This window comes from Narcine bancroftii, chromosome 7 (assembly GCF_036971445.1).
Source record: "Narcine bancroftii isolate sNarBan1 chromosome 7, sNarBan1.hap1, whole genome shotgun sequence".
In the NCBI taxonomy this organism is placed as follows: Eukaryota; Metazoa; Chordata; class Chondrichthyes; order Torpediniformes; family Narcinidae; genus Narcine; species Narcine bancroftii.
Genome location: NC_091475.1, coordinates 24367869 through 24394447, shown reverse-complemented (window position 1 = coordinate 24394447; position 26579 = coordinate 24367869). Strand labels below are relative to the sequence as shown.

At 47.1% G+C, this 26579-nt stretch overlaps 1 protein-coding gene across 27 annotated transcripts in view; it reads left to right on the top strand.

The window, feature by feature from the left end:
* The window catches only part of cadm2b (cell adhesion molecule 2b), a 1102220-nt gene that overhangs the window by 998544 nt on the left and 77097 nt on the right, over positions 1-26579 (top strand). For 26 of the 27 annotated variants that reach the window (XR_011341617.1, XM_069889164.1, XM_069889140.1 and 23 more), the window contains one exon: positions 10590-10739. Coding sequence is in view for 26 of the 27 variants with exons in the window: in XM_069889140.1 (XP_069745241.1) it covers positions 10590-10739 (150 nt within the window). In the remaining variant the exon portion in view is untranslated. Of the gene's footprint in view, positions 1-10589; positions 10740-24789; positions 24929-26579 lie in introns of those variants that run through there. The other variant, XM_069889163.1, reaches the window with a different exon arrangement.

The window sequence follows — 26579 nt, the reverse complement described above, 5'->3', positions numbered from 1 at the left end:
GTGAGCTTCCTCAGCCACCCCATCGGGGAGATTTAGCACCGTAATTCAGGAAAGAGATTAGATTGGGTTAAGACCTGGATCTGTGTGCTTCTCCCTTTGATTGAAACATGAAAGTTTGCAGACATGGTGGTTGCAGCAACGCAGGCTGACATGCATTGCACAACAAAGAGTTGGTGTGGCGTTCAACATCACATTATACATCCTTGCACTTATCAATATGCAGACACATCCATTAAACCTATGCCAGTGATGGGGAGAGGACTGGTACACCATTCTCCACTGTAGTGCAATCTCACTGAATAGCTAGTGCATCCCTCATCAACCCATGACGGACTCACTGAGGGAGTGCTATGCAGTCCTCACTGCACCCTCCTCAAACACGGCAGTGAAGGAGACATTGGGCATGCTGGCCTTTATCAGCCAGAATACTAAGTGAAGGAGCAGGGACACTGCACATGACCTTGGTGAGACTACAGTGTTGTGTGCAGTTCTGGTCATCCAGCGACAGGAAGGATGTCATTTATTTTTAAATGATGCAGAAAAGATGCATCACAAGGATGTTACTAGGACTAGCAGGGCTTGAATTATAAGAAGAGGGTGGGAGTTTTTCTCCCTGAAGTATAGGAGGCTTCTAAACTCATGAGGCTCATGGATATGGGAAACAGACTGTCTTTTTCGCAGGGTAGGAGAATATCTCCTCCTTCCCTCCCTCCTCCCCCAAGTGCCCCATCATCGACATGATCTACTGGATGCACTAAATCATTGAACACCCCTTCCACCCCCGGCTCGCAGCATCTTTCAGCTACTCCTGTCGGGGAAGAGATAAAGTAGTATCAGAGCCAACATCACCAGGCTGAGGAACAGCTTCTTCACAGGCAGTGAGAATGATTAACAACCAAAAGAACTCCTCACACTGACCATCCAAGACAAATATGTACAAAACAATGTTTATTTATTTGTATAGATGAAATACTTGTCCTGCATATGTATTATTTGTCTGTTTGTCTGGTTATGTGTCTGTGTGTTTTGCACTGAGGACTGGAGATCACAATTTTGTTAGGTTGTACTTGTGCAATCAATAGACAATAGATAATAGGTGCAAGTGTAGGCTATTTGGCCCTTGGAGCTAGGACTACCATTCATCCACAATCAGTATCCCGTTTCTACCTTCTCCCCATATCCTTTGACTCTGCAATCTTTATCTAACGTTTTCTTAAAACCATACAGAGAATTGGCTTCCACTGCCTTCTGAGGCAGAGCATACCACAACACTCTGGATGAAAAACTTTTTCCTTAACTCCATTCTAAATTACCTACTGTAGCGGTGGCTCCTCTGCTTACTGAATGATCTTACAACCAGACGGGTTGAGTTCAGTGAACGAAACTCCTTTATTCAGGTCTGCCTGGCTGGTCTTAAGCTTCCAGCCTGGACCTGGCTGAGAACCGCGCCGGGGGCCCTGACGTTGCCAGGGCGTCACGTGGGCCGCAGAGCGCCGGCTTCTGAGCCTGGTACCAAAGTCAGGAGAAACCCCCGACGGCACCATTTTGGCTGGCTGCCCCACCACGTGCGTGACCTGTGGGGCCAGTTCCCTGCCTAATGGCGTGCTGCCACACAGCCCCCCCCAGAACCGGCGCGAATGTCCTCTTTTGCTGGGTGGCCTCGCTTCTTAGGTTGAGCCATGACCACTGGCTCATTGGGGTCGAGGTGTGCTGGCTTTAATCTGTCCACAGTAAACAGTTCCCTCTTACCACTGATGTCCAGTGTGAAGGTGGATCCTGAACGCTGTATGACTCTGTACAGCCCTTTGTACGTTCTTTGAAGGGATGCTATGGAAGGGCCTCGCCTGATAAAAATATACTCTGTGGAATACAGCTCACTGAGGATGTAAGAGGCCCGTGTGCTGTGTCTGGGCGGTGGTGGGGGTGTGAAGGAGTCCAATTGGGCCCAGAGGCGGGGAAGTAAACCGTGGGATGACTGTTGCGGGTTGTGAGGTGCATTGATAAGCACACCAGGCAGGGGTAGCAGTGCACCGTAGACCAGCTCAGTTGATGACGCCTGCAGGTCTTCTTTGGGTGTCGAGAGGATGCCCAGGATTACCAGTGAGGCGGGCCATAAGTGCCAACTTAAGGTGGCAGTGCAATTGCTCAACTAGTCCATTATCTGGGCATGGAAACTCTCTGATTGCAGCGACCTTCATAGCAGCTGGTGTAACTCCTTCGGCCGTGATGGTATGGCCCAGAAACTGCATGGACTCTTTCCCGAACTGGCATTTGGCTGGGTTGATCGTTAGGCCGAAGTTGGCCAGTCGGGAGAAGAGGGGGTGCAGGTGAGACTTTTGTTGTGCCCAGTCTCTGCTGGCGACAAGAATGTCATCCAGATAAATGAACACGAAATTCAAATCCCTATCCACCATATCCATGAGGCATTGGAAGGTCTGGGCGGCATTCTTGAGCCCGAAAGGCATGCGTAGAAATTCGAAAAGCTGAAGGGGTGATGATGGCCGTTTTGGGGATGTCCTCAGGGTGCACCAGGATTTTGATGATACCCGCGCACCAGGTCGACCTTGGAGAACACCCTCGCGCCATGCAGGTTGGCCGTAAGGTCCTGAATGTGAGGGATGGAGTAATGGTCAAGTACTGTCACATCATTAAGCTGTCGATAATCTCCGTAGGGGCACCAGCCACTGGAGGCTTTCGGGACTAGGTAGAGTGGCGAGGCCCAAGGACTGTCGGAGCATCGAATGATCCCCAGTTCCTGCAGATGTGAGAACTCCTCTTTTGCTATCTGGAGCTTATCTGGCAGGTGGGGATATAATGAAACACCCCGTGGCGTGCTGAGGCGGCAGAGAACTGCAGCTTGAGGAGGGTCTTGAACTCATCCAGAATGCACTGAAACTCGTCCTTGGGTGCGCTGACCATGGCCATCTGCGGCTGCTCTGTGCAGGAGGTGTTGAGGCGAACGGATTGGAAGGTACGGGCATCGACAAGTTGCCTACCTCAGGGGTCGACCAGGAGTCCGTGGGTGAGGAGGAAGTCGACACCCAGAATGGAGGTTGGGACGGACGAAATGGTGAACCTCCATGAGAACTTCCGCTGGCCGATCTGGAAGTGGACGGTCTTGTCTCCATACATTCGGATCTCCATCAAATTGGCTGCACGAAGGGGAGGTCCTCAAGGCTGGTTCTGGGACTTGATGGCTGTGGCCAGGATTATGCTGATCTGGGCCCCGGTGTCGATGAGGAAGCATCGGGCGCTGACTGAATCCCACAGGTAGAGAAGGCTGTGTTCTTGGCCAGCTGCAGCAGCTATTAACAGCGGCTGGCCTGCTTGTTTCCGTGGAGCGAGCAGGGCTGACGACACTTCCGAGCCTTGGCTCCCCAGCACTGGTGGAAGAAGCAGAGGCTGAAGTGGATGGCTTGCTTCTGGCTATGCTCTTTAAGGCCCCTGCAGGGGCCATGTTCCTCCACAGCACTAGAGGAAGGCTTGGCGTGGTCATGGCCGGGACTCGTAACTTGCTAGACTGTTGAGCTCTCAAGGAATCGTTCAAGCTCCTGAGACTTTTGAGCGACCTTCCTAGGGTCGTCGAAGCTCTCCTGGAACAGTAATGGCTGGATGTCTTTGGGCATATGGTCAAGGAAGATGCGCTCGAAGAGTGGACGGTTGGTGTGATCACCCATGAGCATCTCATCCATCAACGCGATTGGAGTTCTGTCTCCCAAGGCATTGAGGTGCTGCATCCGAGTGACACGCTGGCGCCTGGAGAGGCCAAGGAAGCCAGTGAGCACCCGCTTGATGGTCCCATACTTATCTTCCGCGGGTGGGTACTGAACGAGGTGGAGCACTCGTTTGGCAGTGGCCTGGTCCAGGGCAGAGATCACTTGATAAAACTTGGTCGTATCTGATGAAATCTGGCGGAGGTGGAACTGAGCCTCTGCATGGCTGAACCAGGTCTCAGGTTCCTGAACACAGAAGTCAGGAAGCTTGATGGCTATAGCGTTGATCGAAGAATTGTTCATATCAGCTTCAAAGACATTTGAACCCGTCGGCATCACCAATGTAGCGGCGACTACTCTGCTTACTGAATGATCTCACAACCAGACTGGTTGAGTTCAGTGAGCAAAACTCCTTTATTCAAGTCTTCCTGGCTGGTCTTATGCTCCCAGCCCGGACCTGGCTGAGAACTGCGCTGGGGCCCTGACGTCGTTGGGGCATCACATGGGCCGCAGAGCACGGACATCTGAGCCTGGTGCCGAGGTCGTGGAGAAGCACCCGACGGCGCCATTTTGGCTGGCTTCCCCGCCACATGCTTGACATGCGGGACCAGTTCATCTGCCTAATGGCGTGCCACCACACTACCCCTTATTCTAAAACTGTGGCCTCTGCTTCTGGACTCCCCCAACATCGACGGAGTCCCATTGTTTCTAGTGTGTCCAATCCCTTAAAAATCTTAAATGTTTCAATCAGATCCTCTCTCAGCCTTCTAAATTCCAGTGTATACAAGATCAGTCACTCCAATCTTTCAACATATGACAGTCCTGTCATCCCAGGAATTAACCTCATGAACCTACGCTGCACTCCCACAATAGCAAGAATGCCCTTCCTCAAACTTGGAGATCAAAACTGCATACAATATTCCTGGTCTCTCCAAGGCCCTGTACAACTGCAGAAGGACCTCTTTGCTCCTATCTCAACTCCCCTTGTTATGAAGGCCAATATGCCAGTAGCTTTCTTCACTGCCTGCTGTACCTGCATGCTTACTTTCAGTGACTGATGAACAAGGACTTCGAGATTTCATTGTACTTGCCCTTTTCTTAACATCCAGATAGTAATCTACCTTCCTGTTCTTGCCACCAAACGGGATAACCTCACAATTATCTAAATGCACCCAACCTGTCCAAGTCACCTTGCATTATCATAACATCCTCCTCACATTTCACACTGCCACCCAGCTTTGTGTCATCTGCAAATTTGCTAATGTTACTTTTAATCCCTTTTCTAAATCATTAATGTATATTGTAAATAGCTGCGGTCCCAGCACTGAGCCTTGCGGTATCCCACTCGTCACTGCCTGTAATTCTGGAAGGGACCCATTAATCTCTACTCGTTATTTCCAGTCTACCAACCAATTTTCTATCCATGACTGTACCCTGCCCCCAATTCCATTGCTCTAATTTTGCCCACTAATCTCCTATGTGGGTCCTTATCAAAGGCTTTCTGAAATTCCAGGTACACTACATCCACTGGTTCTCCCTTGTCCATTTTCATAGTTACATCCTCAAAAAATTTCAGAAGTTTAACCAAGCAAGATTTCTCCTTCGTAAATAAATGCTGACTCGGACCGATCCTGTTACTGCTATCCAAATGTGCCACCATTTCATCTTTTATAACTGACTCCAGCATCTTCCTCACCACTGATGTCAGGCCAACTGGTCTATAATTCCCTGTTTTCTCACTCCCTCCTTTCTTAAAAAGTGGGATAACATTATCTACCCTCAAATCTGTAGGAACTGAACCTGAATCTATAGAATATTGTAAAATGATTACCAATGCATCCACAATTTCTAGTGCCACCTCCTTAAGTACCCTGGGATACAGACTATCAGACCCTGGAGATTTATCAGTCTTCCGTCCCGTCAGTTTACTCAACACCATTTTCTGTCTAATGTGAATTTCCTTCAGTTCCTCCATTACCCTAGGTCCTCTGTCCACTATTACATCTGGGAGATTATGTCTTCCCTAGTAAAGACAGATCCAAATTACCTGCTCAACTTGACTACCATTTATTTGTTCCCTATAATAATTTCACTCGTTTCTTGATCTTAACTGATGTTTTCCTCTTTACATACCTAAAGAAGCTTTTGGCGTTAGAACCATAGAACAATACAGCACAGAAACAGGCCCCTTTAGCCCTTCTAGTCTGTGCCAAACCATTTTCCTGTAGCCAGTCCATAGCCCTCCATACCTCTCCCATTCATGTACCTGTCCAAATTCTTCTTAAATCTTAAAATTACTATACTCCTTTATATTCTTGGCTAATTTACCTTCATACCTCATCTTTTCTCCCCATATTGCCTTTTTAATTATCTTCTGTTGCTGTTTAAAAGTTTCCCAATCCTCTGGCTTCGCTCATCTTTGCTATGTTATACTCCCTTTATTTTTTTACTGTCCTTGACTTCCCTTATGAGCCACGTTGCCCCTTACTCCCCTTAGCGAATCTTTCTTCCTCTTTGGAATGAACTGATCCTACACCTTCTGTCTTCTTCTTTGGCTTGGCTTCGCAGACGAAGATTTATGGAGGGGGTAAATGTCAACGTCAGCTGCAGGCTCAATTGTGGCTGACAAGTCCGATGCGGGACAGGCAGACACGGTTGCAGCGGTTGCAGGGGAAAATTGGTTGGTTGGGGTTGGGTGTTGGGTTTTTCCTCCTTTGTCTTTGTCAGTGAGATGGGCTCTGCGGTCTTCTTCAAAGGAGGTTGCTGCCCGCCAAATTGTGAGGCGCCAAGATGCACGGTTTGAGGCGATATCAGCCCACTAGCGGTGGTCAATGTGGCAGGCACCAAGAGATTTCTTTAGGCAGTCCTTGTACCTCTTCTTTGGTGCATCTCTGTCACGGTGGCCAGTGGAGAGCTCGCCATATAACACGATCTTGGGAAGGCGATGGTCCTCCATTCTGGAGACGTGACCCACCCAGCGCAGCTGGATCTTCAGCAGCGTGGACTCGATGCTGTCGACCTCTGCCATCTTGAGTACTTCGATGTTAGGGATGAAGTCGCTCCAATGAATGTTGAGGATGGAGCGGAGACAACGCTGGTGGAAGCATTCTAGGAGCCGTAGGTGATGCCGTTAGAGGACCCATGATTCGGAGCCGAACAGGAGTGTGGGTATGACAACAGCTCTGTATACGCTTATCTTTGTGAGGTTTTTCAGTTGGTTGTTTTTCCAGACTCTTTTGTATGGTCTTCCAAAGGCGCTATTTGCCTTGGCAAGTCTGTTGTCTATCTCGTTGTCGATCCTTGCATATCTGATGAAATGGTGCAGCCGAGATAGGTAAACTGGTTGACCATTTTGAGTTTTGTGTGCCCGATGGAGATGTGGGGGGGCTGGTAGTCCTTCTGTATTATTCCCAGAAATACCTGCCATTGTTATTCCACTGTCATCCCTGCTAGGGTATCTTTCCAGTCAACTTTGGCCAGCTCCTCCCTCATAGCTCCATAGTTCCCTTTGTCCAACTGTAATATTGACATTTCTGATTTTCCCTTCTCCCTCTCAAATTGTAAATTAAAATATCATATTATGGCTCCTTTACCTTGAGTTCCCTTATCAAATCCAGACACAACACTAAATCCAGTTCTATCCATACTGACTCTACATCTTTTGATTCTAAGTCACCCTCTCAAGGGACTGAATTTTATCCCTCACCAACAAAGCCACCCCAACCCCTCTACCCACCTGTTTGTCTTTTCAATAGGATGAATAGCCTTGAATATTCATTTCCCAGCTCTGGTCCTCTTGCACCCATGTCTCTGTTATTCCTCAGATGGCAATAAACTTGACTAAAATGAGAGGGCAAAAGTTTAAGGTGAGAGGGGAGAGATGTAAAGGGGACCTGAGGGCACCTCTATCTATTTGACCCAGGCTCTCATGGTAGTCCTCATCATCAGCCCTGGAGAGGGGGCTAAGGACACTCACATCATCCATGACATACCTTGTGTCTTCTTCAAACTGAAGGACTACCAACATATTTGTGCAATCAGATGACAATAAACTTGACTTAACTAAAATGAGAAAGCACCGGTTTAAGGTAAGAGGGGAGAGATGTAAAGTGGCCCTGAGGGGTACCTTCTTCACACAAAGGGTGGTGGGTGTGTGGAACAAGCTGCCAGAAGGAGTGGGAAGATGGGATCACTGTAATGTTTGGCAGGAGATGAACCGAATGCAAGCAAATAGAACTAGTTGAGTCCTGCGCCGTAGAACCATGACTGTGAGCAGGGACAACTCTCCTGCTGAGAATGAGTTGCCTAAACTAACCACCCCTCCTGCTCATGGAAGACTGGGCAAGGCAGTGACAATGACTGATAGGCCAGGGAACCACAGAGCAGCCACCTTCTGCTGCAGTGATTCCCTCAACCAGAAGAAGATCACATGTCAATCCCCAGAGTTAATTAGGCATGGAGTGAAGATCCCTCCACCTCCAGGGTCAGAAACAGAGTGAAGCTCCCTCCACATCATCCTATCCTAGAGGAAAGCTGCCTCTACACTGTCCCATCATACACTCCCAGGGCAGAGACAGCACGGGTTAGATACAGAGTGAAGCTGCCTCTACACTGTCCCATCACACACTCCCAGGACAGGGAGAGTACGAGTTAGATACAGAGTGAAGCTCCCTCCCATTGCATTCAGAGTTCACATTTCCCTTGCAGAAGATTTTGCAGAGGATTTGAACCATTTGTCTTGAATTGACTGACATCGTGTTTTGTGACATTCTTTTCCCACATCCCAGGGTCAAACTCCTGAACATGAAATGTTACCAAGGAAACAAATTGCTGAAATCTTTGAGACAGTGTCACAGGGCCATGAAAGATCATCCTTGGCCATTCAAGGACATAAAGGATTATCTAGAGACAATGTTAAATTAAAAGTTTGTGTCAGTGGTGATATTAAGGACATGGTCTGAAATGTAATACTAAACAATCCTGTGAACAGTTTATTTGCAATAATTAAAAGAAATGTGTTACTTAAACTAGAATCTGGAATTTTAAAATCAATGAAACTGCGAGCTAGTTATAAGTTAATAAATTGAATGTGACATTCTAAAGCAGAGAAACAGGCCTTACAGCCCAACGAGTCCAATGGAAAAGGATTGAAGATCTTCAGGGGCCCTGGACGATGCAGGACAATGTTTTTAGAAAGCCTCAATAGGTCCTATCAACCCTGCTGGCCAGGAGACAGTTTCCTCAGCAGTGTAATGATACTAGTGTTTTATAATGGGGTCAGGGGTTAAAGTGAGTTATCTGGCAGCTTAGATGTTGGTAACTTCTGCCAGGGATGGGAAGTGACCAGAGCTTTCACAGAAAGAGGGATTCACTAGGGGAGGGCTCTGCCTTAGGGAACACAGCCCTTAGCTGTCAGTCTATGGGAGTGGCCATTGATCTGGCAGAGGTGCTGGGCGGGAGAACAGGTCAGTGCAGAAATGGCTCCACACTAAGCCTTCCCTGCCTAACCACAGAGATGTGGCGGTTTGGTTGAACTCACAGGTTCTGAAGAAGGAGCACAAACAGAGGAGACTGGTGGACCTCACTACAGGCCAGGTCTCAACCACTCACCCACTTGACAGGTTCCTCCATGCCCACAGATTGTTGCTCAGACTTCAGCTCCATTTCCTAGTCTGAGCCTCTTGTCGAGGACATCGGTTTCTCCACCCACTTACTCTGGGACAAAGCTGTGATTTTCCAGCCACTGCACTTCAGACTTTCACCCACTAGGCTGACCCTCTCTTTCCTGGGCCCCTGACCTGTCTTGGTCCAGGAGTGCACTGTTGGAGAAGCCCACACCTCGCCCTAAATGAGGCAGAATAACCTCTAAAACATAGGCCCTTCCTGATCCCTGCACTGGCAATCCTTTCATAGTGAAGCACAGCACCTACCAGTCAAGCAGATCCATGCCAATAGTCCTCCATGCTTCTCCCAGCCAGGCCTCAGCCGTCTTCATAGGGTGCACACCATGTGATGGGACAGCAGCCTGTTCCCAGTTCCCCACCTCCCTTTAATAGGTCAGCAGCCTCAGCTCCCCATCTCCCTCTGATAGATCAGCAGCCTGTTCCCTGTTCCCCACCTCCCCTCTGATGGGATGGAAGCCTGCTCCCTGTTCCCACCTCCCCTCTGATGGGATAAGGGCCTGCTCCCACTTCCCCACCTCCCTCTAATGGGATGGAAGCCTGCTCCCTGTTCCCACCTCCCCTCTGATGGGATAAGGGCCTGCTCCCACTTCCCAACCTCCCTCTAATGGGATGGAAGCCTGCTCCCTGTTCCCTCCTCCCCTCTGATGGGATAAGGGCCTGTTCACAGTTTCCCAGCTCCCTCTGATTGGACGGCAGCCTGCTCCCAGTTTCCCAGCTTTCCTCTGATAGTACGGGACCCTACTTCCAGTTCCCCAGCTCCCTCTGATGGGACAGGATCTTCCCCCCCAGTTCCCTTTGATGGGACGGGAGCCTATCTCCAGTTCCCCAGCTTTCTAAAACCAGGAACCTCACAGGATGTCTGCCCATTTCACACTTTTCATCATCCATGCACTGACTGGGCATCATAAACTGAGCCAGCATTTATTGCATCTGTCGAGGTGGGGGTGAGTGCCCTGCTTAATTCACCACAGACCTTCTGGTGCTGTTGGGCATGGAGATCCAGGCCCAGTGACGGTAAAGGATGGGGGTTATGTCTGAGTCAGGGTGGTGGGTGCTTCGGAGGGGACCAGCAGGTGTCAGTGCTGTGGAAAGGAGTTTGGGTTTTGATGCAGGCAAGTGAAGGAGGTGTGGTGTGACATCCTGTAAAGACTCATGTCTCACATTCTCTCTTCCCCCTCTCCCCCACTCACAGGCAGCCAAGCACAGTCTCCACTCACCCAGAATGTGACGGCAGTGGAAGGAGGCACAGCAATGCTGACCTGCAAGGTAGACCAGAATGACAACACCTCCCTCCAGTGGTCTAACCCAGCACAACAGACCCTCTACTTCGATGACAAGAAAGGTAAGAGGGGACTGGGGGATGGTTATGGGGGACAGGAGCATGGATATGGGGGCAAGGGAATGGGAACAGGGATGGGGGATAGGGAGGAGGGGATGTGAGGATTGGGGGATGGGGTGGAGGGGACGGGGGGGTGGAGGGGACGGGGGGGTGGAGGGGACGGGGGGGTGGAGGGGACGGGGGGGTGGAGGGGACGGGGGGGTGGAGGGGACGGGGGGGTGGAGGGGACGGGGGGGTGGAGGGGACGGGGGGGTGGAGGGGACGGGGGGGTGGAGGGGACGGGGGGGTGGAGGGGACGGGGGGGGTGGAGGGGACGGGGGGGGTGGAGGGGACGGGGGGGGTGGAGGGGACGGGGGGGGTGGAGGGGACGGGGGGGGTGGAGGGGACGGGGGGGGTGGAGGGGACGGGGGGGGTGGAGGGGACGGGGGGGGGTGGAGGGGACGGGGGGGGGTGGAGGGGAGAGGGATGGACAAGAGGGGAGAATGAAGCGGGATGAAAACATCTAATAGGTTGATAGTCAAGGGTCAACAAATAGGCAAAAAGTATCCCCAACCTTCTCTACTCCAACCCACAGGCACCCCCACCCAGAGACACTCCACCCTCAAATTCTCCCAAATCCCCCACCCCTCCCCAATGCTCTCAAACCCTTCCCAACTCTACCCACAACCTGAGCACCAACTCACCCTGAACCACCCACCCATCCTCACATACACGGACCCCTTACCCACCCCCAGCACCCACCCTGAACCCCCATCCCCTCCACCCAGCCCAGCACCCAGCCAACAGCACCTCCAATCCTCACTCCAGCACTTCTGCATCACCCACCCCAGCCTGCGATCCTACAGTCCTAACCATAGACTGCCTGCACCTCATTTCCCCCACCCCACAGCCGATTGCTCCCACCCAGTGAGTCCTCATGAATGACCTCCACACCACTGTGAATACTGTAGACCTGACCATCCCTCGGTAATGGGGATCGCTGAACTGAGGCCGTCTGTGCTGAAGATTCCATCTGTTGAATAGGCAGGTGGATTAACAGCTTGCCAGCTGTGTGGGCAGACAGACCGCTGGTTGTTCTACAGCTCTCCATTCTCGCCGTAGTGAATCTGCTCTCTCAACCTCGGTTTGACGGTTTCTCTGATTTGACACCATTTCTCTGTTTGGTCTAAATTGGCCAACAAAAGTCTCAATGTGTGTCAGAGAACAATGGGTGACGGGCGGCAATTTGCTGCTTTCTACCCTCGTTATCCTGTCTGTCTCATTCAGATGAGGCAGGTGCAATGCAGGATAAGAAGAAGGCAACGTCGAGCAGACGTGGCAGCTAAAACTTTGTGCGAGATGTGGGACGTGATTCACTGTGGCAGGAAGTGTAGGAGAGACTAGACAAAGTGCTTGGCACATCCCTGAGGGTATGCACAGATGTGATGGTGGTACAGCAGCCTCTCGGGCTGGCAGGATATGTAGAGAGAGTCAATGATGCATCTTGTGGGATTCTTGCCCTCAAACAGAAGCACAGAGTATAAATGCAGGGGAGATGGATGTTCTCTCTTCCTCAATTCTGAAGAAGGGCCTTCATTTGAAATGTTCTCTCTCCATGGATGCTGCCTGACCTGCTGAGGTTTGTTTGTGTTTCAGGTTTTCCCAGCATCTGCAGTTGCTTTACTGAAGACATGTTGAACCTGGGCATGGCTCCAGTTGGGGTACAGCTGGGGAGTTGCATTCAATCCAGGAAGAGTGAGAGGCACTGAGGTGGGAGTGGGAGGAATTTGTTGGGATGATTCTAGGGGTGGGAACTTCAGCACAGGTTGAAGGGGCTAGCACTGTTCACCTTAGATACAGAACGGGGCTGGATAGAGGTGGACAAGGCCAAGATGGGTTCAGAGAGGATAGATTGCTAGAGAATCCTCCTGTTTAATGATGGTTGAAATAACACTGAATCTAGTCATAAAATCTTGGGAAAAGGCACAGGGGAGAGATGAAGTACTCCTCACCGTCTCCCACCATCACTAATCCATGGGTTTTCTGTTGACCAAAAACTCCCTACACCAGCTACATACATACCCCTGTTGCAGGAACAGGTTGGCATCCCACAGAGAGTGACTCTCCTTCTGATCCTCAAGGCCTGTTCTTCATTTGCAGGGCATGTGATGGAACACCCTCCACCTGCCCAGATGGGACAGCTCTAAGGAACTCACCCCCTTGATCAATCCTCATCTATCACACTGAACCATTCTGGTGCACAGTGCCTGTGGTATGTGCTATCGACAAGTTCTCATCCAGGTCACTGCAGTAGAATGTCCCTAGCCTGCCAGCTCTCTCACCTAGAAGTACAGAGCAATGTGTGCATCAGAGTCCAGGCTCGATGGGCCATTTTTGGCCTACTCCTGTTCCTACTTCCTATGTTCCACTGCCTGTAGCTCTCTCTCCACGATGGATGCCATGCTGACCAGTGCTTCATTGTTATTGGGTCTAAATCCTGGAGGTCCCTCCCAGCAACACCATGGGACCCCTTTCCCCAGAAGGTCCACTGTGTTCCAGAAGGTAGCTCTCCACCACCTTCTCCAAAGGCAATAAACACTGTTGTTCCCAGCAGTCCCTGGATCGAGAATGAATGTGAGAAACGTCACATAGGCTTTGTAACAACCAAGGTTTTCTGAAGGGGATTGGATTGATTTTTTGAAGAGAATCATTAGTGAAGAAGGTTAGATCATAAGACGCAGGTACAGAATTAGGCCATTCAGCCCATCGAGTCTGATCTGCCATTTGAATCATAGATGATTTATTTATCCTTTCAACTCCATTCTTCCCATTCCAGTAAAAAATCTGCCAACTTTCACTTTGTTTACCCAATGACTTGGCCTCAAAGTTGGTGAACAGACTGATAATGCGGATAAGTTACCAGGTCCAGGCAGAATACATCCTCACTACTGAAGGATGTGGGAAGGATGCTACCGTCCAGCCAGTGATGACAGGGACAAAAAGATTGCGGACTTCCATCCTTTTGCTGGTGTATGGACAAACACAAAAATTAGCAGCTACTCAAGGAGACTATTTCTCTGTTTGGCCTAAATTGGCCAAAAAAAATCTCAGTTTGTGTCAGAGAATGCTGGCTGTGTCATCCAACCTTTCCTCTAGCTGAGGCAGATCATGTATAGGGGGCCCTGAGTTCATCGATGAACAACTGAATGGAAACAACTAAATGGGAACAATTCATCATTTTGAGGGAAAGGCAGCATGGATACTTTAACTAAACATAGAACAAGATACAGCACAGGAACAGACCTTTCGGCCCACATATCTGTACCAAACATGATGCCCAGTTCAACTACAACTCTCCCATTTGTACCTGATAGATATCCCTCCAACCCCTACACATCCATGTGTCTATCTAGAAGTCCATTAAACATGACTATGGAATCTGTTTCCACCACTATCCTTCCAGGCACCAACCACTCTCTGGGTGAAATAATTGCCCTGCAAATCCCCTTTAAATTTCTCACATCAAATCCACGGCTTCTAGTGTGTGCCATTTTTACCCTGAGGAAAGGATTCTGTCTGTTCACCCACTGCCTCTCACAATTTAATAAACATGTCAAATTGCCCCTCCAGCCACTGACGCTCCAGAGAAAACAACCCTAATTTGTCCAACCTCTCCCCATAGCTCACACCCTCTAAACAGGGAAGCATCCTGGGAAACCTCTTCTGTACCCTTTCCAAACCGTCTACATCCTTCCTGTAGTGGGACGACCAGAATTCTACACAACACTCCAAGGCCAGCCCAACTAAAGTTTTGTATCACTGCAACATCACCTCCTCACCCAATGAAGCCAAGTGGAAGCATGTCCTTTCCCACCCTCTCTTATGAATTGCTATTTCATTAATTTGATGAAAGTCTGATCCTAAAGTCTCATGATCAAAGACGAGGCCCATCAGAGGATCAAACTCAACACTCCTTGTGATGAGGCCAAAGGACCTTCCCTGCAAATGGGTGCCCCATCAGCAGTGAAGATGTGCTCCACAATGACATCAAGGTAAAGTATCTGCCTTCAAAGTAGTATCATTAGAAGAAGGCAGGACACACCCAAGAGACCACACATGGCTGCACTATAGAGCAGAACTTCCAGGTACCCATGTCCTCCAGACATGCACGTCCATGTTATTTAAAGTAAGCTAAAGCTGTCCCTGTGCATCCATATGACCATATAACAATTAGAGCACAGAAACAGGCCAATTTGGCCCTTCTAGTCCCATGCTGAACACTTTCTCCCACCCAACCCCAACTGATCTACACTCAACCCTTAACCCTCCATTCCTTTCCTGTCTATATATATATATATTATATATATATATATATATCCAACTTCTCCTTAAATGCTAATATCGAGCCCGCCTCCGCCACTTTGTCTGGAAGCTCGTTCCATACACCCACCACTCTGAGTAAAGAAGTCCCCTTTCATGTTTCATCTAAACTTTTGCCCCCAACTTTCAACCCATTTGTATTTCTCCTTTTCTTAAAGGAAAAACCCCTTCCACGTCAACTCTATCTATGCCCCAATAATTTTAAACACCTCAATCAAATCCCCTCTCAACCTTCTACACTCCAAAGAATAAAAACCTAACTTCAGAATCATCCTGTTTAATTCATATTGCCTCTCTTGTTCTTCCAAGCTAGAATCTGGATTCTTTAAATCTGAAATGGCTTTAATTATCTGATCGCTGCTTCTGTTGGAGTTGATAAACTGTGGCCAGCATTAGCGTGAAGAGTTTGGTAAAATATTACTCCTGTGTACTACACAGAATCTGCAGCTCTCGATGTTGTGGGTTAATTAAAGGAATGCATTTGGGAGCAGGCTGCACCACATACTGGTCCCTTCCAAAATTGATTTATTTTATCAACAACTCTTTCATCATCAGCGGCTATCAGGAGGACACAGTTTGCTTGGCAAAAATGGCAGATTAAACAGGTTACGTCTGCTTTTTGACCTGATGGTTAATGAGCTTCAAAGCACCTTGTTATTGACATTGAACCCCGTTGTCTTTCCAGTTGTATGGCAGCAGTGGTACAGCAGGTAGAACTGTAGTCTCACAGTGACAATGACCCCAGGTTCAATCTCCACTTCGGCCGATGCCCATGTGGAGTTTGCACATTCTCCCTGTGGACAGCTCCCCACCCCTCCCCCATGGGTTTCCCAGGTGCTCAGGTTTCCTCCCATGTCCCAAAGAGATGGGGGTGGGTGGGTTGATTGTCCTTTGTAAATGTCCCCCAATGTGTGGGTGAGGGGTGTAACCTGGGATTAATTAATAGTCTTCTAATTACTGATTCTGTGCTGAATCTCTGTCTTTCTGTGATGGAGGTCACACAGTGAGGGGTAGGAAGGTTAATGCAGATTGCAGGATACAACTGGAAGGGTATGCATTGGGGAAAGGCAACCAAATGGATTGCTCCCTTAGGTTCTGAAAGAAGTAGTGGAAGAGATTGTGGAGGCATTGGTAATGATCTTAAAGGAATCAATATCTGGTATGGACCCAGAGGACTAGAAAATCACAAATGTCACCCCACTATTCAAGAACAGAGAGAGGTAGCAGAAAGGATATTATCAATTGATTAGCCTGATGTCAGTGTTTGGGAAGATGTTGGAGTTGATTGTCAAGGATGAGATTACAGAGTACTTGGAGGCTCATGACAAGATAGGCCAAAGCCAGCATAGCTTCCTTAAATTTAAATGTTAAATATAAGGACATTTAATTTAATTCTTTAAATTCAAATTTAATTTAATTCCTTAAATTTACATTTTTAATTTATTAAAATTTTAGACATACAGCATGATAACAGGTAATTTCGGCCCACGCACCTATGGCACTCAATTGCCCTCAATTAACCTAGAACCCCAGGTACGTTTTGAATGGTGGGAGAAATCCAGAGCTCCCTGGAAAAATCCACACAGACACACGGAGAACGTATCAACTCCTTACACAAGGGATTTGAATGCCGGTCCCAATCACAAAAGCTGTAAAGGCGTTGCATTAACTGCCAACCGTGCCAGGAAAATCTTGCCTGACAAACCTATAGGAATGGTAAACGGGCTGGATAACGGAGATACAGTCATGTTTGGATTTAATAATAATAATATAATAATAACAATTACAGCACGGAAACAGGCCATTAGGCCCTTCTAGTCCGCACCGAACCAAACACCCCTTTCTAATCCCACCTCCCTGCACAATGCCCATAACCCTCCATCTTCCTCTCATCCATATACCTGTCCAACCTTTTCTTAAATAATACAATTGACTCCGCCGCCACTATTTCTCCCGGAAGATCATTCCACACAGCTACCACTCTCTGAGTAAAGAAGTTCCCCCTCATGTTACCTCTAAACCTCTGCCCCTTAATTCTTAACTCATGTCCTCTTGTTTTAATCTTTCCTCCTCTTAACGGAAATAGTCTATCCACATCCACTCTGTCTATCCCTTTCATAATCTTAAATACTTCTATCAAATCCCCTCTCAACCTTCTACGCTCCAAAGAATAAAGACCCAATCTGTCCAATCTCTCCCCATACTCCAGATGCTTAAACCCAGGCAACATTCTGGTAAACCTTCTCTGCACTCTCTCCACTCTGTTTATATCCTTCCTATAATTAGGCGACCAGAACTGCACACAGAACTCCAAATTAGGCCGCACCAACGTCTTATACAATCTCAACATCACCTCCCAACTCCTATATTCCATGCAATGATTGATAAAGGCCAGCATACTAAAAGCCTTCTTCACCACCCTATTCACGTGAGTTTCTACCTTCAGGGAACGATGTACCGTCACTCCTAAATCTTTCTGCTCTTCTGTATTCCTCAATGCTCTCCCATTTACCACATATGTCCTATTCTGATTCTTCTTACCAAAATGAAGCACCTCACACTTATCAGCATTAAATTCCATCTGCCATTTTTCAGCCCACTTTTCTAAGCAGCCCAAATCCCTCTGCAATCCTAGAAAACCTTCTTCATTATCAGAAGGCTTTTGACAAGGTGCTGCATACAAGGCTAATTTACATGATAGGAGCTCATGGTACCACAGAAAACATATGTGGGTAGAGCATTGGCCAATTGGCAGGAAGCATAGAGTTGGTAAACAGGGATCATATTCAGATTGGTTTCCAGTTGCTAGTGGTGTTCCACAGGGATCGGTGTTGGGACGAATTTTTATGCTGTATATTAATGATTTGGATGATAGAATGAATGGCTTTGTGGCCAAGTTAGCAGATGATATGGAGGTAGGAGGAGGAGCTAGTAGTGTGGAGGAAACATGGGGAGAAAATTGAAAATATCCAGGTGTAAAGGGACCTGGGAAAACTGATGCAGGATAGCCTGAAGGCAAACTTGCATGTTGAGTTGGTGGTGAAGGCAAATGCATTCCAAGATGAATAGAATATAAGAGCAGGAATGTGACGTTGAGGCTTTACAAGACACTAGTGAGTCCTCACTTGAAGTATTGTGAGCAGTTTTGGGCTCCTCATTTAAGAAAAGATGTGCTGATGCTGGAGAGGGTTCAGAAGTATAATTCTGGGAATGAAAGAGGTATCATATGAGGAGTGTTTGACAGCTCTTGACCTGTACCTGTTGGAATTTAGGAGAATGAGGGGAATTTCATTGAAACATTTTGAATGTTGATAAGAGTGGACCGAGTAGATGTAGAAAGGTTGTCCCCCATGGTGGGAGAGTCTAGGACAAGAGGGCTGAACTTCAGGATTGAAGGGTGTCCACTTAAAACAGATGTTGAAATTTATTCAGCCAGAGGCTGGTGAATCTGCGGAATTTATTGCCACAGATGATTGTGGAAGCCAGGTCATTGGGTTTATTTAAGGCAGACATTGAGAGGTTCGTGATTAGCCAGGGCATCATAGGTTATGGAGAGAAGGCTAGGCAGTGGGAAAATTGATCAGCTTAACATCAAATAGGAGGACAGACTTGATGGGCTGAATGACCTATGTCTTTTAGCTTTAAGGCAGTGTATGGCCAGTGAGGGTTCCTTGGGGAGCTCCAGAAATTGTCTCTTTCTCTTGCCCCACCGTGACCATCAAAGGTGAAATTTTAAGAGTACAGAGTTTGTATGTTCATGACAGGATTAAAGGCAAGAACAGCAGGCATAGGGAACCTTGGTTTTGGAGAGTCATTGGGCCTGTATTAAGAGCAATAGAATACAGGTGCCTAACCTTTTATCTGAAATTCTGAAAACTGGAAACCTCCAAAAACCAGAAACCTCCAAAACCCAGTATTTTTTCAGAAGATGACATTACACATAAGTAATGTTAATTTCCCATAATAAATTCTCCTTTTTCAGAGGGAGACTCCCCTCCCATCCCTGTCATCCTAATCCCTGTCGTCCACACCCCTGTGGGCACCCTCTCTTACCTTCAGCCCCCAGCACCCAGTGGGAGAGAAGTAGGAGGTGACTGGCTCAATGCAAGAGCAATAGCAGCCTTCCTTAACCATGATACCCCACACAACTGGAACCGCTCTGGCTCCACCAACCCGATGGCCCATTCCTCCTGCAGCTCTGCATCTTGCGTCTGGCCTTTTGCCCTGCTTGGCCTCCATGCTGACTCTGAGCAGCCAATACTGGCTGCCTTTTTAGCTGAGCTCCCAGGCCACCAAATTGCCTCCAACCTCCACCTGACTGACATGTTGGTTGAGAGCCTTCTGTATGGTGCATATCGGACAACCGCTCAGCCCGGTCAGCACCTCCCCACAACTCCCGTCCCACATGCTAAGCTTGGCCAGCAGCACCCCACCTCCCCACCTGCACTCGGCCCAGCCAGCCCCCCCTCCGCCCCTTAACCATGGGTATGATGCCAGAGGATTGGAGGGTAGATCACATTGTTCTGTTATTTTAAAAAAAGGTTTCAAAAATAACCTTGGGAAAATATAGGCTGCTGAGCCTGATGTCAGTAGTAGACATGTTCCAAGAGATTAGATATACAAGAATATGGATAGACAGGGAGTGATTAGGGATAATCAACAAGGCTTTGTGCATGGTAGGTTGTGTTTAACCCATCTTATAGAGTTTTTCGAGAAGGTTACCAGGAAAGTTGATGAAGGAAAGGCTCTGGATATTGTCTACATTGACTTTAGTAAGGCCTTTGAGGTCCAGCATGAAAGGTTAGTCAGGAAAGCTCAGACACAAAGTATTTATGGTGAAATAGTGAACTGGATTCGACAATGGCTTGACAGGAGAAGCCAGCGAGTAGTGGTGGATGATTGCTTATCAAATTGGATGCCTGTGAAGAGTGGTGTGCCTCAGGGATCGGTGCTGAGACTATTATTGTTGTCATCTGTATCAATGATCTAGATGATAATGTGGTAAATTGATCAGCAGATTTGCAGAAGACACAAAGATTGGAGGCATTGTGGACAGTGACAAAGGTTTTCAAAGCTTCAAGGACCAGCTAGAAAAATGGTAGATAGAATTTAATGCAGACAAGTGTGAGGTATTGGATTTTGGAAGGACAACCCAAGAAAGGACATATACGGTAAATGGTAGGGCACTGAGGAGTGCAGTAGAACAGAGGGATCTGGGAATGCAGATACATAATAGAAAGAGTGCAGAGAAGATTTACTAGGATGTAGCCAGGACTTCAGGAACTGAGTTACAGGGAAAAGACTATTTTATATTATATGATGTCATATAGTGATTTTTTTTCCCCTTTTTGATTATATATTCCTATTCCCCTCATGTATTATTCATCTATAATATGGATTGGGAAAAAATGGAATTTATTCCCTTGAGTTAAGAGAAGGATGAGGTGAGATTTGATAGAGGTGTTTTAAATTGAGAGGGATAAACATGATAAATGTAGGTAGGCCTTTTCCACTGAAGGTAGGTGAAATAATGAGTTTTGAGTTAAAGTGGTGAATGCAGGATCAATTTTAACATCTAAGAAGAATTTGGACAGGTATATAGATGGGAGAGATATGGAGGGCTATGGACTGGGTGCAAGACAGTGGGACTAGGCAGAAAAATGGTTTGGCACAGACAATAAGGGCCTGTTTCTGTGCTCTAATGTTCTATACACAAAAATGCAATAAATAAATGTTTTTACAAATCTAAAATCAATAGCACAACAAAAGTCCCTTTGTGCTGCTCTTATCACCCTGTGTTATATTGTTGGTAGCAATTAGAGATCTCGTGCTGACTCAGCGCTAGATATTAGAATTTATTGTTATGAACGTGTCATGTAATTCATTGTTTTGCACCAGCATTACAGTGCAAATATTGCTATAAATTACATTTAAAAATAAATAAATTAGTGCAAATTACGAGAAAGTGAGGTTGGGTCTGTGGTTCATTATCCATTCAGAAATCTGATGGCAGAGGGGAAGAAGCTGTCCTTGTGCCATTGGGTGTTTGTCTTCAGACTTCTGTACCACCTTCTACATGGTAGCAGTGTGAAGAGGGCATGGCCCGGGTGGTGGGGGTCCTTGAGGATAGAGGCTGCTTTCTTAAGACACTACCTTTTTCAGATATCCTTAATGGAGGGAAGCCTGATGTCCTTGATGTTGCAGGTCATGTTATAACTCTGTAGAACCATAGAACATTACAGCACAGAAACAGGTCCCTTCAGCCCTTTTAGTCCGTGCCAAACAATTTCTTTAATGTAGTCCCACTGACCTGCACTCAGTCCATAGCCCTCCATATCTCTTCCATCTATATACTTGTCCAAATTCTTCTTAAATGTTAAAATTGAGCCCGCATTCACATTTTAAATGGAAACTCGTTCCACACCCCTACCACTCTCTGTGTGAAGAGGTCCCCCCTTATGTTCCCCTTAAACATTTCCCCTATCACACTTAACCCATATCCTCTGGTTTGTATCTCACCTAACCTCAGTGGAAAAAAAACTATCTACATTTACTCTGTCTTACTCCTCATAATTTTAAATACCTCTATCTAATCTCCCCTCATTCTTCTGTGCTCCAGGAAATAAATTCCTGACCTGTTTAACCTTTCCCTGTAACTCAGTTCTTGAAGTCTGGGCAACATCCAAGTAAATCTTCTCTGTACTCTTTTCATCTTATTAATATCTTTCCTGTAGTTGGGTGACCAAAACTTCACACAATACTCCAAATTTTGCTTCGCCAATGTCTCATACAACTTTAACCTAGTATCCAAACTCCTGTACTCAATACTTTGATTTATGAAGGCCAATATGCCAAAAGCTCTCTTTACAACCCTATTAACCTGAGATGACACTTTCGGGAAATTGTGTATCATTATTCCCAGATTCCTCTGTTCTACCACACTCCTCAGTCCCCTACTATTTACTGTGAATGTCCTTTCTTGGTTTGTCCTTCCAAAATGCAACACCTCACACTTGTCTGCATTAAATTCCATCCGCCATTTTTCCAGCTGGTCCAGATCCCTCTGTAAGCTTTGAAAGCCTCGCAACACCTCCAATCTTAGTGTCTTCTGCAAACTTACTAATCCAATTTACCACATTATCATCCAGATCATGAATATTAATGACAAACAACAATGGTCCCAGCACCAGTTTCTGATGTGCACCACTAGTCCCAGGCCTCCAGTCTGAGAAGCAGTCATCTACCACTACTTTCTGGCTTCTCCTGTCCAGCCAATGTTGAATTCAGTTCACTACTTCACCATGAATACCGAGCGTCTCAACCTTCCTGACTAACTTCCCATGTGGGACCTTGTCAAAGGCCTTGCTATGCAGACAACATCTGCAGCCTTTCCTTCATCAACCTTCCTGGTAACTACCTCAAAAAACTCTACACGATTGATCAAACAAGACCAACTACACACAAAGCCATGTTAACTATCCCTAATCAGTTTCTTGCTATCCAAATAATATATCTGATCTTTTAGAATGGCTTCCAATAATTTGCCTACTACTAATGTCAGGCTCACTGGCCTATAATTTCAAGAGTTACTTTTGGAGTCTTTTTTTAAAATAACAACAACATGAGCTACTCTCTAATCCTCTGGAACCACATCTGTGGCTAAGGATATTTTAATTATTTCTCTCAAAGCCCCTACAATTTCTACACTAACATCCCTCAAGGTCCAAGCAAATATCTTGTCAGGTCCTAGGGATTTATTCACCCTTATTTGCTTTAAGACAGCAAGAACTTCCTCCCCTTTAACCTGTATAGGTTCCATGACCTCACTGCTTGTTTTCTTTACTTACCACAACTCTGTGCCTGTTTCCTGAATGAATACTGATTTTTAAAAAAACACATTTAAGATCGCCCCCATCTCTTTTGGCCCCATATAAAACCAGCCACTTTTATCAATTTTGTCCCTTATTATAACATACCTGTAGAAACCCTTAAGGATTGTCCCTCACATTGCCAAAGCAACCTTACTTTAGCCTTACTAATTTATTTCTGGAGGTTTATCTTCTATTTTTATATTCCTTAAGAACCTCATTTGCTCCAGGTTGCCTATACCTGCTCTACACTTCTCTCTTCTTCTGGACCAAACCCCCAATATCTGTCGAAAACAGAGGTTCCCTATTTTTGCTTGCCTTGCCTTTAATTTTTACAGGAACATACAAACTCTGTATACTCTCAAAATTTCACCTTTGAAAGTCCTCCACTTATCTCACACATCCTTGCCCAAAAACAACTTATCCTAGTCTACACGTTCTAAATTATGTCATTTCCTCAAAATTGGCCTTTCTCCAGTTTAGAATGTCAACCTGAGATCCAGACCTATCCTTCTCCATAATTCAAACTAATAGCATTGTAATGACTCAACCCAAACTGTTTCCCTACACATATTTCTGTCACCTGTCCTGTCTAATTCCCTAATAGGAGATCCAATATTGCACTCTCTCTAGTTGGTACCTCAATATTTTGATTTAGAAAACTTTCCAGAACACATTTGACAAAACCCCAAGCCATCTAGCCCTTTTACAGTATGGGAGTCCCAGTCAATATATGGAAAGTTAAAATCTCCTACTATCACAACGTTATGTTTCCTGAAGCTGTCTGCTATCTCTCTACAGATTTGCTCCTCCAATTCTCATTGACCATTGGGCGGACTATGATACAACCCATGAGTGTGGTCATACCTTTCCTGTTCCTCAGCTCCACCCATATAGCTTCAGTAGACGAGCCCTCTGCTATGTCCTGCCTGAGCACAGCTGTGATATTTTCTCTGATTAGCAATACCACTCCTCCCCCTTTGATTCCCCCCCCCACCTTTGTTCTATTGCATCTAAACCAACTAAAGCCCAGTGCATTGAGCTGCCAGTTCTACTCCTCCTGTAAGCAAGCTTCACTAATGGCCACAGTGTCATAATTTCACATGCTAAATCATGCTCTAAGCTCGCCTGCCCTCCTTGCACTTTAGAACATTTCCACCACGTACAACTCGTTGACTTCTAATGATAACTTCTGATGGTACTTCTACCCAGGCGGCAGTCAGGGCAGCTCCATGACTAATGTCAGGAGCCTGCCACCATCTTGCCTCAGCTGAGGCCACACGAATGGGGTTAACCACTCTCATGTCGTGTCTGTCCAGCTGATGAGAACTTTAATCAGGAACAGGGAGTTAATTAAGAGTTCAAAACTGGAAGAGTCTTTCTTGCCTCACCCTCTTCGAATATCCTCTGACTGGCCTTGGCAATAAAATATTATTTAGACATGGTTTAGGGCAGCACAGTTGGCACAATGGCTAGTGCAACACCTTTACAGTGCCAGCGATCAGGTTAGGACTGGGGTTCAAACCCCACGCTGTCTGTAAAGAGTTTGTATGTTCTCCCCGTGAGTGTGTGGCTTTTCTTTCGGGGGCTCCAGTTTCTTCTCGCCTTTCAAAAAAATATTGAGGATGTAGGTTAATGGGGTGTAAATTGGGCAGTAGGGACTCATGGGCCAAAATGGCCTGTTATCATGCTGTATGTCTTTAAAAAAAAAAGAACTCTTTAGGATCTATGAATTGTGGAGTAATGGTTGTCATGGTTACAGAAATCTGCAAACTAACCTCACCATGAAATAAAATTTCACATTCTGAAAGTAATTGAGAGCAGAGAGTTTTTCTTTCAAGGCCAGAGTTATTTAATCGCATTAACCCAGTGTTAAACCTGACCTGGGGCAGAGCGTCCAGTGGCACTCTATGACCTGGGACCGACAGCTCCATGCCTGTGTATCTGGGCAGGCATCTGTGGGAGGTATGGGCACAAGCTGTTCTCCATGGCGACTTTCCGAAGTCCACATGTTTTAACAAGCTGAGGCAGTAGAGGAAGCATTGGCTTGGCCATTGACCTCCAGCAGATATCTCCCCCTCCTGCTCCTCTGCTCCCCTCACAGGACTACCCCCTCAGTGATTCCAGGCCAGTGTTAACCAGGGGAAGTCAATCTCCGGAAAGCAGTTGTGGTGCCCTCTTTGTAACCAGGACATGCCCCAGCAGCTTCAGTCTGAGGGAGATTAATAGCGGAAGGGTCACCCTGATGAGGACCAGACCTGATCTTCTATCTCCTTCTTAGTGCTGTAGCTGAGATCCCCTCTGGTGTCCTGTCTCCACACACACATTACACTCTACCCTTGGAGATGAGGCAAGGTCTCACAGCAGGCTGGGTTTAGGGTGTGATGAAGTGGATGGTCCCCCTTTGCCAGCTCTAAGGCAGGGTCACCCAGCCCCCCTAAAACCTATGAACCCAATGTGGCAGTGTGGTACCTCCGTCATCTCACTCCCCTGATTCCGTCAACCCAGGCAGTCAGCACCGCCCCCCCAACTGAGATGGGCACGTCCCCCTTTCTTCCCTCCCACTCTTCCTCCTTCCTCTGCCCCTTCCCTCCTCGCTCTGCCCCTTCCTCCCTCCACCCCACCCCTTTTCCTCCCTTGCTCCTTCCTCCGTCCCTCCTCCTCCATTCTCTGCCCCTCCTCCCCTCCCTCCTCTCCCTGCTCCTTTTCTCCCTCCCACCCTCCCCCTACCTTTTTTATCCAGGCACCTACCTGATTTTGGCCCATACCTTCGTTTGAAACGTACAGGGGGTGTAGGTTAATTAGGTGTAAATTGGGCAGTGCGGATTCATTGACTGAATTAGCCTGTTAAAATTGAAGGGCTTGGCCCAAGACATTGGTTACCCTTTACTTCCTATAGGTCTGTGTGACCTGCTGAGTTTCTCCAAAACATTTGTTCATTGCATTCAAATTCCAAAACCAGGATGTGATGCAACCTGTCAGTATACCTTCCTCAGTGCCCCTGTAGAAGTTGTATAGAGAATCCGGCAACATGCCAAATTTCCTCAGATTCCTTATAAAGTGGAGGAGTTGCTGTGCCTTAAATTTAAATTATTTAAATTAAATTTATAAATTTAAATTTTAAACATGCAGCACAGTAACAGGCCATTTCGGCCCATGAGCCCGTGCCACCCAATTAACATAACCCTGTTTTGAACAGTGGGAGGAAACTGAAACCCTTGAAGGAAACCCATGCAGACACAGGGAGAACATACAAGCTCCTTACAGACTTTGTGGGATTTGAACCCCGGTGCCAATCATTGGTGCTGTAACAGGCATGCCGCCTTCTCCGTGGTTACCTCAGTGTGCTGGGTCCAGGTTTCACGTAATGTTTCTACTACTTAGAGAGGGTACAGACGGGAGTACTGGAATGGGATCTGGCTCTGGGGGGACACTACAGAAGCTGGAGGCATCCTCTGTAGAGCAGAGGTTTTTTTTGAAGTGGTTGAAATCAGGAATAGTGTCTGACAGTGGATGAGGAAGTAGGACATCCAGTGGTGGTGAGGAGGAGAGATGTCACACAGGGGCTGCGATCTGAGAGGGAGGTGGGAATAAGTTCAAGTTGCCATTGAGAAGG